Source organism: Anomaloglossus baeobatrachus, chromosome 2 (genome assembly GCF_048569485.1).
Source record: "Anomaloglossus baeobatrachus isolate aAnoBae1 chromosome 2, aAnoBae1.hap1, whole genome shotgun sequence".
NCBI classification, from domain to species: Eukaryota; Metazoa; Chordata; class Amphibia; order Anura; family Aromobatidae; genus Anomaloglossus; species Anomaloglossus baeobatrachus.
Window position 1 is genome coordinate 758829901 of NC_134354.1, and position 14114 is coordinate 758844014.

The 14114-nt window shown below is 47.2% G+C and overlaps 1 protein-coding gene across 1 annotated transcript in view; it reads right to left on the bottom strand.

The window, feature by feature from the left end:
• The window catches only part of C2H11orf97 (chromosome 2 C11orf97 homolog), a 250799-nt gene that overhangs the window by 165009 nt on the left and 71676 nt on the right, over positions 1–14114 (bottom strand). Inside the window, exons 2-3 of the mRNA XM_075334677.1 lie at positions 4949–5095; positions 4008–4103 (exon numbers count right to left, since the gene is read on the bottom strand). Of these exons, the coding sequence (XP_075190792.1) occupies positions 4008–4103; positions 4949–5078 (226 nt within the window). The 5' untranslated portion in view covers positions 5079–5095. The remainder of the gene's footprint in view (positions 1–4007; positions 4104–4948; positions 5096–14114) is intronic.

The following is a 14114-nucleotide window of genomic DNA, read 5'->3' on the forward strand; positions in this document are numbered from 1 at the left end:
CCCTGATGAGCCCTACACCACAAAGATGTTAATGGGCGAAACGCGTTGGGCAATGTGGAAAAGAGGGCAACTTTGCTATATTTAAATAGTCCTTATTATTTTCTAAGGTGTCTCAAAACATATTGAGCAGTAGTATTGTGCTATACGAATTGTGAATAGCACGAGTACTTTAAATTGTTTTGTATTACTTATTACTGAGCACACTGACAGATCTGACCAACCAGACGACGACCCCTAAAGCCCCACCCCATAGGATTTGTATATTAACAACTACATAAATCGCCCTTGACTGTGCACTTGTTCACTGTGGTGAAAAAAGATCCTTAGGGTTTCTGTCTATCAGAGGGGGTGCACTACTCTCTTACAGGGAGGGCGATACTTAGGGATCTAGTCGCCGTGGAACGGGGGCGTCATCGTCTTAGGACGCCGACCTCCGTATGTTAGGAAGGAGACACGAAAGGGACATCCTCCTTATTTCCTTCTTATATAATTTCTTTTAATGTATTTTTGTATGTTTGTTATTTAATTAATAAAATTATTTTTATCAAAGTAGTAAGACATTCAGGTTTGCAAGTCTTTGGCTTTACCCAGAAAGAAATGTGATATGATGATGAAACTTTGCATTTATTCCACATACTCTCCACTGATGTCATGTGTATAGAAAAAATTCCAGCACCAAGTCCATAGGAAATCTTCATTAAAAATTCATCTTTTATTTATCAAAACTTATAAAAATCCATGTTAGCAATTGCCCCAACAGAGGACGCGTTTCGAACGACAAAGCCAGGTAGTCACAGAAAGAGTTAAACCACCCTGGTGCCACCTGATCCCACACTGGTACAGTGAGGCAGCCGCACCCTCCCCCCAGTGTAACAAAAAGAGCAGGAGGGGAGGAGTTGAGTCAGTCGGTGGAAGGAGGGAGAGGAGTGCAGACAGGGGTTGTAGCTCCTGTGCTGCAGGGGAAGTGAAGCAAAGAAAAAGCAGAAGTCTTGGAGCTCAAGTGGAGAGTAGGCTCAGGGGAACCCGTAGTGGACTGGGGCAGGGTAGTGGCTTGCCGGTAGTGTGCACGGCCCTGCTTTTTGTACCGGGTGTGGGATCCGAACACCCCCATACCAAAGGCCTATGGACACTGGCAATTTCTGGTAAAGTACTGGACTCTGTGTTTCCTGACCCTCCACATCAACACAGCCTCATCTAATACCAGGACAACCGAACTGGGAGTTTCCTGTTCCCTGCAATCCCTCTCACACCACACTGGGCCCCGGGGCATCCATCCCTACTCACGGAGGGTTAACAACATCCAGCTGCCAGCCCAACGCCCCTGGGAGTCCCCTTAATGGCAGCGGTGGTAGCCCATTTACCACATACCGTGGGTGGCGTCACGTACAAACTTTCCAAAATCCCATACACCATAACCCCCTTTTCAATTGAAGTGACCGCAAGACCCGGGTCCAGAGACCCTCGAGCCACCCACAGAAGGACCAGATCTGAGCAGTTCGGCTGCTGAGAGCGGAGCGGTACAAGCACATGTCTTACATCAGTATTCCAAGTTCTGTAAGCCACGCAAAAAGAAGGATTTCATTTGTGCCTCAAACCAGGCATCCGTAGCAGCCATGGAATCAGAAATGGTGCGATATTTGGTACCCTTGAGGTGTTTTCTTCAGGTTTGGAAACAGATGATAGTCGGAGGGAGCTAGATCTGGTGAATAAGGTGGGTGACCAACCAGCTGGAAGCCCAGCTCTGCCAGTTTTGCCGTGGTCACTTGTGCAGTGTGAGCGGAGGCATTGTCTTGCAGGAACAAGATTCCTTCGGACAGCTTGCTGCACCTTTTGGCCTTCAGAGCTGCCTTCAATTGGTCCAAAAGTTCAATGTAATACCTTGCATTGATGGTGGAACCCTCTTGAAGGTAGTCCAGTAGTAGCACACCCTCCTTATCCCAGAACACAGACGCCATCACCTTAGTGGCTTATTTTTGCACCCTGAACTTCTTAGGATGAGGAGAACCACTGTGCCTCCACTCTTTTGACTGCTCCTTGTTTTCAGGGTCATATAAATAAATCCAGGTCTCATCCATAGTGACCAGTCGCTCCAGGAAGTTTTTATCAGTCCGGAAAACTGACAAATGGACCGGGAAGTTTTTACTCGCTGCTTCTCTGATCTGTTGTCAAACATTTGAGGACCCACTTTGCAGAAGCTTCCTCATGTCCAAATGTTCATAGATAATGACACAAACACGTTCACGGAAAATCCCCATGATGTCTGCTATTGCTTTACCTGAAATTCATGGATTCTCCAGTATGAGGTTGTGCACACTGTGGAGACACGGGGCTCAGTGGGTGCTCTCGTCCACTAAAACCCGCCGCCTTTAGAAAGACAGCGTGGCTCAGGGCTCATCCCAACTGAACGCCGGCCTCCTTAACCGTGGGCGTAACACTACTCAGACAACACAGGGTGAGGGAACCACAATAATTAGACTTTATTGGATCCCCAAACAATTAACGGCACATAACACATAACCAGCAAAACACACAAATGTAACAGGCAACACAGTCTCACCCTTCCGCTGGCTCACCAGGGATTTAGAATGTCCGTGCCTCAGAGGTTCCAAGCTGTCTGAGGTCTGCAAAGTCTGAAACAGGTGACTGAACTGTCCCAACCTGAGTGTCCTCCTTAGGTAGTCCTGGTTTGATGTTAAAATCCTGGCAGCCGGAGTCGAAATCCCTAGGCTGTGGATATGGTCTCCAACCGGATCCGGAGTCCCTAGATTGCAGCCATAAGATGTCCTGATCCTCCAGTCAGCTCCAAAGAGCTTAGACTGAATCCATCAACCATCAACAACCCCTGGTGGCTTAAAGAAGTCCTTTTTATAGCCACAACCTTCCACTTGGATACACTGCGTCCTCATCGATTGGTTGGACAAGATTGCTTCTCCCATTGGAGGAATTTCAAGCTGCATGGACAATGTTCATTTAAATGATATGCATAGAAAGACTGAGGGTGTACATGTAAACTGGGAGTCACCGACTAGACAATGGCTACTAAGGTAATTACATTATCAATACACAACTACAATACAATGGTTACTGGAAATGTCTGGAGAACAATACGTCTAGCTTTCAGTGGCCAACACAATTACATTGAGTCAACAAGAGTCTTGTAAAAACAATGAGGGACTTCTCCCCCGTCTATAGACAATCTGTCATGCTGTCTGGCTGGATTTTAAGAAACTTTAACCCATGAGAGTCCATGTCGTCACACACACTATCGACGAACTCCGGAACAACAAACGCTCTCGGACGTTCCTCATCATTGGTGCTGAAGTGGCTCGTTTTAAATTTGGCAACCCAGATCTTAACTGTGCAATATAAATTCACAGTAGGTGATGTCACAGCTCACCTCCTCCTTCTGTAAAATAACTGATAATACCACTATATAGGATATATAACACAAGATCCAACATTCACAATTCGTAATGTCACAGCTCACCTCCACCTCCTCCTGTACAATGACTGATAAAACCTCTATATACAGTAGATAACACAGGATCCACCATTCACTATAGGTGATGTCACAGCTCACCTCCTCCTGTACAATGACTGTTAACACCTCTATATACAGTAGATAACACAGGATCCACCATTCACTATAGGTGATGTCACAGCTCACCTCCTCCTGTACAATGACTGATAACTCCTCTATATACAGTAGATAACACAGGATCCACCATTCACTATAGGTGATGTCACAGCTCACCTCCTCCTGTACAATGACTGATAACTCCTCTATATACAGTAGATAACACAGGATCCACCATTCACTATAGGTAATGTCACAGCTCACCTCCTCCTGTACAATGACTAATAACTCCTCTATATACAGTAGATAACACTTTCGGACCTTTAAGATTGACATCACACACTTAGAAGACGCCTTTATAGGTCAAGATGGAAAAACTATGCCTAAGATCTGGAGTTTTCGGGACAAGCTTCCGCAGCTGAACTCTCACCTGATGGGACTTTAATTTCTTCTTTCTCAAAAAATCTGTCCTCTTCGGTCAGCTGTTGGACCCTTTTCGGTGTGCCCACATAAAAGAAGTGCTTCCCTGTTGGAGAAGGAAGAAAAAGTGGGTTGTTTCTTGGGACTGTCATATTAATGACCTAGCCATAGGTGGGCCAACAATATTCGGTAGTAGGGACCATCCATTTTGGTGGAGCTATTCCTCCTATTATTGGTCATTGACAGTACATTATCGGAATACGCCTATCCCCTTACACGTCAGTGATTCCGGTACGTATGACGCCGTTTTTATATGTACCGGAATCACCGACATACACAGACTCATTAAAATTAATGTGTCTGCGCACACATCAGTGATTTCTCATGGACTGTGTGTCCATGTGGTGCACACACTATGGAGTCATGTCCGTTTTTCTCCGGCAGCACTGATCTCACATGGACCACACAGTGGTGTGATCGGTGTGACACGTACCGGAGAAAACACGGGCCTGTGAAATAAAATGTATTTCTATACTCACCTGTCTCCAGCACTGCTGTCTTCGGCGCTGCAGTCACTTGCTTCCAGGCCCACTCATTATGCTCATCAATATTCACTGCACCGCAGACCCAGAAACAAGTGTGATCACAGCGCCGGGGACATCAACACCACGGACAGCAGCGCCGGGGAAAGTTGAGTAAAAAGTTCCTGATCTCCATGTGCTATCCATGATAGCACACGGAGAACACACGTGTGCCAAAATCACAGCACACGGAGGAGCATATGCACCTTCAACACGTCCATGAAAAACGTGTGTTTTCCACAGACGTGTGAAAGAGGCCTTAGAGACATTTTATTTTTTGTAGTTCTAATCATTTTCCAAATTTGTAGAAATTTTGGGCCTGGAACTTTTTGATTTGAGGAGTTATGACGTTGTATTGTTTTTTACTCACTGACTGGTAGGTCTCCGATTGAAGAAGTCACCTCATGTTCTTGGCACTGATGAGCAACGTCTTCATCTAATGTCACATTCCAGAGTCCAACGTTCCCGCCATGAATCCGGCTCGGTGGCTGTCTCTTCATATCAGGTATTAAGGGGCCTTTAAAAAGACAGCAGACATGTCTGAATCCGGGAGACCTCTGCATGGGAAGTTAATACATCACCATTTTTGCATATACAGCCATTATCCTGACAACAAGGTCCTCAGCCAACTAAGGAGGCAGTCACCACCCCAAAATGAATGGTACAAAAATCTGACCAGCACCTCCTAACAGAAGAAGCAAGTGTGAACAGGTGCAAGCTGCGGTGACTGCAATATATACAGTGCCTTGCGAAAGTATTTGGCCTCCTTGAATTTTTGCAACTTTTTCCCACTGTGAGGTAGCGTGGTCGGCTGCGCAGCAGAAGACACGGGATCCAGGCATTAAGGTTCACAGCACATGGTTTTTTGTCCAAACAAAAATCCACAACAATATACATGTGCCTCTCCAGCAGAGAACTCAGGGAGTTCTGTTCACTCCCTCACATCCGGCACACCTGCCCTTGTTCCTGTTTCCATTTAACCCTTCCTTCAGCCTGTAGGGAAACAGCATTAACCCTAGAGTGGATTTACTTTCTATCATGGAGTGAGCACAACCGGGGCGAGACATACCGGCCGTCATAGATAACCCCGGTCACAGTCTCACATACCCCCCCCCTCAGTTCAAGTGTGCGGGGTTGAACTCCCGCCATCAAACACAGGCCGCGGGACAAGGCATCGGCGTTGCCCTGCAACCCACCGGCCCTATGTTCAACCGTAAACCGGAAGTTCTGCAGAGAAAGGAACCACCGGGTAACCCGGGCATTCCGTTCCTTGGCGGACCTCATCCAGACCAGTGGAGAGTGATCCGTCACCAAGCGAAACTGCCGTCCCAGCAGGTAATAGCGTAGGGACTCCAAGGCCCACTTGATCGCCAGGCACTCCTTCTCCACTACGCTATAATTCCGCTCGGGAGGGGTGAGCTTCCTACTTAAGAAGGTGACGGGGTGTTCCTCCCCCTGAACCACCTGAGACAGCACTGCCCCCAGGCCAACCTCCGAGGCGTCAGTCTGTACTATGAACTCCTTCCGGAAATCAGGGTGTACAAGAACGGGCTGTCCGCACAGGACCTCCTTCAGGGCCCGGAAGGAGTCCTCGGCCTGCGGAGTCCAGTGCACCATGACGGACTTCTTGCCTTTGAGAAGGTCCGTCAAGGGGGCTGATAGTCCCGCAAAATCCTTTACAAACCTCCTGTAGTACCCCACGATACCCAGGAAGGCCCTAACCTGCTTCGTGGTCAGGGGTCTAGGCCACTTCTGGATCGCCTCAACCTTGTTAATTTGGGGCTTAATCACTCCTTGGCCTATCACGTAGCCCAAGTAGCGGGCTTCCGTGAGTCCCAATGCACATTTCTTGGGATTGGCTGTCAATCCGGCTGTTCAAAGCGCGTCCACCACCGCTTGTACCTGTTCCAAGTGGGTCTGCCAATCGGAGCTGTAAATAATGATGTCATCAAGGTACGCTGATGCATACGCCTGGTGGGGTTCCAGCACTAAGTCCATCAACCTCTGGAACGTGGCCGGAGCGCCATGTAACCCAAAAGGCAAGACAACATAGTGGAAGAGACCCTCCGGCGTAACAAAAGCGGTTTTCTCCTTGACGGACTCCGTCAGTGGCACCTGCCAGTACCCCTTGGTCAGGTCGAGCGTGGTAAAATATCGCGCCTGTCCCAGCCTATCAATCAGCTCATCCACCCGGGGCATGGGGTAGAGATCGAACTTGGATATTTCGTTCAATCTCCTAAAGTCATTGCAGAACCTTAAGGAGCCATCGGCTTTTGGTATTAGGACAATCGGACTAGCCCATTCACTCCGGGATTTTTCGATGACCCCCAGGCGTAACATTGTCTTTACTTCCTCCGATATGGCTTGTCGTCGAGCCTCCGGTACCCGGTAGAGTAAATCATGCTTAAGAGCGAAATGGGGGTACCTTACCTGGGCACCGGGCAGCTGTGCCACCCCGTCAACTACTGTCACCCGACTACGGGCATGTATTAACGTAGGGTCCTGGAGTTGGGCTGTCCCAAACGTATCCGGGGACGCCTCCAACTCCGGGATAGGCTCGACCATCTCAGCTTCTCCTGCCAATACCTCTAGGGGTGACCTATCGGGTTCACACTCTGTCCCTATCATGGTGACCCCTACGGCAGGCATCCCGGATTCAGGATTGTAGGGCTCAGGTCCCGTATCAAGTCCTGCGTAGCCACATGCCGCTCTACCAGGGACACTAATTGGTCGAGGGTACTCGGGTCACCCTGTCCTACCCACCGGTGACGGGTAAAGTGCGCACAAAACGATCCACTACTACCCTTTCCACCATTTGCGCCGGGCTCAGAGTGTCAGGCTGCAACCACTTTTTTACAAGATGCAACAAGTCATAGGCCTGGGAGCGTACGGGTTTGGCTTCCTCATAGTACCACTGATTTACCCGCTGAGCCCGTACATAGGTATTCACCCCCAACCGAGCCAGTATTTCGGCTTTCAGGGTCACATAGTCAATGGCGTCCTCGGTACAGAGGTCCAGGTACGCTTTTTGGGGTTCCCCCGTCAGATAGGGCGACAATACCTCAGCCCACTGGGGGGTCGGCAGCTTTTCCCGCTCGGCCACCCGCTCAAACACCGCCAGGAACGCTTCCACATCATCCCCCGGGGTCATCTTTTGCAACGCTTGTCTCACCGCTTTCCGGACGCTGCCGTCGTCACCCGGTCCCGGGGTTGTTGCTGCCGGTCCGGCACGGATCGACTTGGCCAGGAGGACCATCTGTTCTTGGTGCCTCTGTTCCTGCAATTTCAAGGATTGCTGGTGCTGTTGCTGCTGATGATCCAACGTCCGGATCAGGTGTGTATTCATCTGTTGTTGCTGTGCAGTAGCCTGAGCCAGCTGCTTTAGTATGTCCTCCATGGTGTTGCCGGGTTTGGGCTGTAGTATAGCCGCTTGAATCCAGGACATGTGCTACCGGTTCACCAGAAATGGAAGCTACACCTCACCAGGCTGGCATGCCCGCATTCTCCACCATATGTGAGGTAGCGTGGTCGGCTGCGCAGCACGGGATCCAGGCATTAAGGTTCACAGCACACGGTTTTTTGTCCAAACAAAAATCCACAACAATATACATGTGCCTCTCCAGCAGACAACTCAGGGAGTTCTGTTCACTCCCTCACATCCGGCACACCTGCCCTTGTTCCTGTTTCCATTTAACCCTTCCTTCAGCCTGTAGGGAAACAGCATTAACCCTAGAGTGGATTTACTTTCTATCATGGAGTGAGCACAACCGGGGCGAGACATACCGGCCGTCATAGATAACCCCGGTCACAGTCTCACACCACATTTCAGGCTTCAAACATAAAGATAAAAATGTTAATGTTGTGGTGAAAAATCAACAACAAGTGGACACAATTGTGAAGTTGAACGATATTTATTGCTTATTTTGAACTTTTGTAAAAAATAAATAACTGAAAATTGGGGCGTGCAATATTATTCATCCCCTTTACTTTCAGTGCAGCAAACTCACTCCAGAAGTTCATTGAGATCCGAATCTGAATGATCCAATGTTGTCCTAAATGACTGATGATGATAAATATAAGCCCCTGTGTGTAATCAAGTCTCCGTATAAATGCACCTGCTCTGTGATAGTCTCACTGGTCTGTGTAAAGCACAGAGAGCATCATGAAGACCAAGGAACACAACAGGCAGGTCCATGATACTGTTGTGGAGACGTTTAAAGCCAGATTTGGTTGCAAAAAGATTTCCAAAACTTTAAACATCCCAATAAGCACTGTGCAAGTGATCATATTGAAATGGAAGGCGTATCATACCACTGCAAATCTACCAAGACCCGGCCGTCCATCCAAACTTTCATCTCAAACGAGGAGAAGACTGATAAGAAATGCATCCAAGAGGCCCATGATCACTCTGGATGAACTGCAGAGATCTACAGCTGAGGTGGGAGAGTCTGTCCATAGGACAACAATCAGTCGTACACTGCACAAATCTGGCCTTTATGGAAGAGTGACAAGGAGAAAGCCATTTCTCAAAAATATCGATAAAAAGTGTTGCTTGAAGTTTGCCACAAGCCACCTGGGAGACACCAAACATGTGGAAGAGGGTGCTCAGGTCAGATGAAACCAAAATCGAAATATTTGGGCACAATGCCAAACGATATGTTTGTTGTAAAAGCAAAACAGCTCATCACCCTGAACACACCATCCCCACTGTCAAACATGGTGGTGGCAGCATCATGGTTTCGGCCTGCTTTTCTTCAGCAGGGACAGGGAAGATGGTTAAAATTGATGGGAAGATGGATGGAGCCAAATACAGGACCATTCTTGAAAAAACCTTTTGGACTCTGCAAAAGACCTGAGGCTGGGACAGAGATTTGTCTTCCAACAAGACAATGATCCCAAACATAAAGCAAAATCTACAATGGAATGGTTCACAAATAAACGTATCCAGGTGTTAGAATGGCCAAGTCCAGACCTGAAACCAATCGAGAATCTGTGTAAAGAGCTGAAAACTGCTGCTCACAAACGCCTCCATCCAAACTCACTCAGCTCCAGCTGTTTACAAAGGAAGAATGGACGAGAATTTCAGTCTCTCGATGTGCAAAACTGATAGACACATCCCCCAAGCGACTGCAGCTGTAATCGCAGCAAAAGGTGGTGCTACAGTGTATTAACTTAAATGGGATGAATAATATTGCACGCCCCAATTTTCAGTTTATTTTTTAAAAAAATTTAAAATATGCAATAAATTTCGTTCAACTTCACAATTGTGTCCACTTGTTGTTGATTCTTCACCAGAACATTAACATTTTTATCTTTGTTTGAAGCTTGAAATTTGGGAAAAGGTTGAAAAATTCAAGTGGGTTGAATACTTTCGCAAGGCACTGTACATACTAAAGAGCGTGCTCTAAGATATATGCAAACATTGAGCATATAACATATAATCTGCATTACTGTACTTATACCGTAAAATTGAGGTACTGAGCTCACAAATTCACCAATTCATAAAAGAAATGTTGCGCACAATGGTGGCTGGTAGGTGCACAATATATAAATACTTTGGTGTGTATATATTGCAGTCACAGCAGCTTGCACCTGTTCACACTTGCTTCTTCTGTTAGGAGGTGCTGGTCAGATTTTTTTACTTTTGTACCATTGATTTGGGGGTGGTGACTTGCACCTGTTCACACTTGCTTGTTCTGTTTGGGTCAGTTTTTTTTTCTTTGTATCATTTACAGTATTTCATCAGTGTTTTTATGCCAAAACCAGGAATGGAACTTACATAGAAAAACTACACTTGAAAGATTGACTCCTGTTGTGTGTTTTGGAGACACTCCAGACTTTTGGGTAGTTCTGACACAGAGTTTTACACAAACTTCGCCAACTGTCATGGCGGCATCAGGCTCTGTTCACATTCCAGATTCTGACACTCCACCCAATGGTCTCTCTGGTGTCTCTGATCAACACAGGTAGACTCAGACGTCAGCCTGCTGTGTGCTCAGTCATAGACTGGCAAGTTAACCTCTGCTAGTCTGCTTGTTAGGCTCCTTTGATCACATGTTGTGAGGAAGCCAATCACATCTGCTCATCTAATATATATAAGCTGGATGAAATCGTCTACCCATGCCAGCTATAGCTTATTTTGTGTTGGTCTGTGAATTTTGGTGTCTCAGACTATCTGGAAAGTGTTGCTTTTTTCTTGGAGCAATTGTGGAGTTTACCCCTGATGTTTTGTTGCTTCCTTCCTGCTCTTGTTTTCCTCCTAATCTCTTATTGTCTCATATATGTGTGTGTGCATGCTGTGTGACAGAGTTTTGGTTTCCCCTGTCTATTTTTGTGATTTACTCTTTCTCCTGTCCCAGTCCCCCCGTTGGGAGGAGTTATCAGATCAGGGCTGCTCAGGAGCAGGGCCAGCAAGGAGTCTCAGGCATCGCCACCTTAAGAGGTATCTATCTTGAAACTAGGGATAGCATAGGGTCCTCTAGCGTTGAGGGTCAGCTTAGGAACCCTGGTTTCCTGCTATCCCTATAGTCATCGTGACAAGGTCCTGATGGTCAGCTAAGTAGAGGGGGAGGCTCCTGCTGCAGACAGTTGTCTTACTGCCACACGCAGGACAGAGAAAAGTGAGACGTGGCTTATCTCCTGAGACATTTATATATTTCTCTCATATATTTCTTAGTTTTAATTCTAGCATGAGGCAAAATAGGATGAGAAAATTAAGTGAGGCTTCATGGCACACATTGAGTATTTGCAGCAGTTTTTTGTCCAAAGTGTTGGCAGGAAAAACACTACACTTTTTATGTGGTTTTTCTTTTGCTTGCTTTTTTTTTTTATTCATTTGAATAAATGAATAACGCTGTAAAAACAATGAAAAAATTGACACGCTGCAAATTTGAAAGAAAAAAAAAAAGACATTGACTGTTCAAATCTGCAAAGAAAAAATAAGCAAGAAATCTTCAGAAATCTGCTGGTACTGTAATATGCTGGCCTTTTATACTTTAAACTAGTTCTCTGGTTGTCCTCTCCTTGTCTACAGTGCTGCATCTGTAGCGCCCCTGAACCTTTCAGGAGATACAAGGTACTGCATCCTGTCAAAGATGCAGGGCCTACCCCCCCAGGCCGGTAACACCAAAACACACTACAATCCCAGTTTTTCCCCATCCCCAACGACTGGTGACAGACTAAAATTGGACCCAATGGATGGCCACCCAGGGGTGGAGCCGATCCAGTCCACTAGACGACAACCAGGTGGGAAAGGACAGTCAGTCAGAGAGAGAGTCAGTAAGTGGAAGAGAGAGAGGAGTTGGACGTGACCGAACTGACGGGAGTGTGTGACAGTGACTTGAGGGCTCAGGCGTGTGGTTGCCGGTGGAGTGCTCCCGGAACCATACCACCGACGGAGTATAGAGCTTTAGGTCAGGCAAACGCTCCAGGCAGACCTGATAAATTCTGCACAGTGATGGGACCATCCAAGACCATAAAGTCCGGGGGCACCAGCAGTGACTGGAGAACCAGGGACCGGAACAGAACACAGACCCTACAGGGTTCAGACTGCCACCGTACGGACTAAAGACTGAGACAACTAGGAGGGGACCCCAAGACGCTCCAAGCCACGGGGACCCACCAACTAGACAAGGGTGCAGGGTAAAGAAGCCACAGGGTCACTAAACCGGCACTGGGACTACGGGGACCTGCGGTTAAGACCAGCCAGCCTCGGGTGACCAGTTACCACCAGAAAGTGAGTAGGGAACCAGCGGTGAGCACCAGCCTTCCTCCGGGAACCAGTTATCAAGCTGCTGCGGGTACAGAACCCAGTTACACTGCAATCCCTTGTGTGGCCTACCTTCTTTCCGCACCTAACTCTGTCATCTACCCCCCTGGGGCCCCGGTCCTGCTTGCGGAGGGCCCAACATCCAGGCTGCCACTAACATCAGCCCCAGCGGTGTGAAGCTGAGCACCTGCAGTTCCATCACCACAACCGCAACCCGCAAGTGGCATTACGATACAAACTTTGTAAATATTCCCCTGTACATAACCCCCTTTAAAGCGACCCCCAGGGTCACGGAACCGGACAACGGCCACCCAGTGAACTGTAGCCGTAAATATACGGCGCGGGACCGAGTACCTCATAGCCCTGGGCGGCACACATCCATTAACTGAGCTCGACAATTCTGTGCAAGGTTGATGGGCATGAGCCAAGTTCATTAATTGGCTGCATTGATGTCGCCATAATGCCAGTGCTGCAGACAATAAAAAAACACGGGGAGCAGTGGTGGACCTGAAGAAGGTGAGTAATACGCAGTTTGTTCTTTAAAGAAACTGGACCTGGGGAAGGTGAGTAATGCCCAGTTTGTTCATTAAAGATACTGGACCTGGGGAGGGTGAGTAATACTCAGGGTTTAAAAAAAAAACAAAAAAAAACACAAAACTGGACCTGGGGAGGGTGAGCAATGCACATTTTGTTCTTTAAAGAAACTGGACCTGGGGAGGGTAAGCAACAAAGCACAGTTTATGTTTAAAATAAACTGCAGCCAGAGAGACAGCTGTTTTGCCAAAAGACTTCCAAGATATTGATGACCAACTCCATGATACAGTCCTTTTAAATCTATAGGCCACTTTACACACAGGGATAAATCTGTGGCAGATCTGTGGTAGATCTGTGGTAGATCTGTGGCAGATCTGTGGCAGATCTGTGGCAGATCTGTGGCAGATCTGTGGCAGATCTGTGGTAGATCTGTGGTAGATCTGTGGTAGACCTGTGGTAGACCTGTGGTAGACCTGTGGTAGATCTGTGGTTGCAGTGAAATTGTGGACAATCAGTGCCAGGTTTGTGGCTGTGTACAGATGGAACAATATGTCCATGATTTCACTGCAACCACAGATCTGCCAAAGATTTATCTCTGTGTGTGACGGGGCCTTTACTGTGCAAGATCAGAAAATGAGAGTATAAAACTTTGTAAACCCATAGTAAACCATAATGTGAGCAGGGAATTAAAGCTCCGGCTGTCGGATGGTATGAGGCCACAGGGCGGTTATTGGGGTTGTCAGAATCAATCATTTTCACTACTTGTCTTGTTCACCCACCCTGTCAGAAGAATCAATCATCCGATTACTCACAGGTCAGCGTGCATTTACCGCATGTCTGTTGTGCACTTATCTGGGTTTTATTGCTGTTTTTTCATATTAACTAGAAACCTGTAAATAATACAAATATATTGTTGGGCATTTCTTAATTTATTTTTTTCTCCTCTCCCCTCCATTAAAATATGCAGCTAAAATTCTGCCCAGTATGACCAGTAGGCAGTGGTGTAACTAGAGTCCAATTGACTCTGGTGCAAAATTTTGACCTTTCCCCATCCCCCTGCATGTTGGTCAGATGTATGAGCCATTGTAGCATTCTAAAACCAAAAAAGACATGTGTTGCCCCCTTCATTATGTAGGAATACCCGCATTCTGTACTAATGGTCCGCATCCTGTACCCCTTCATGGTAAACATATTCATCATCCTCATCTATATGTCCCCTATACTGGACCTCTTC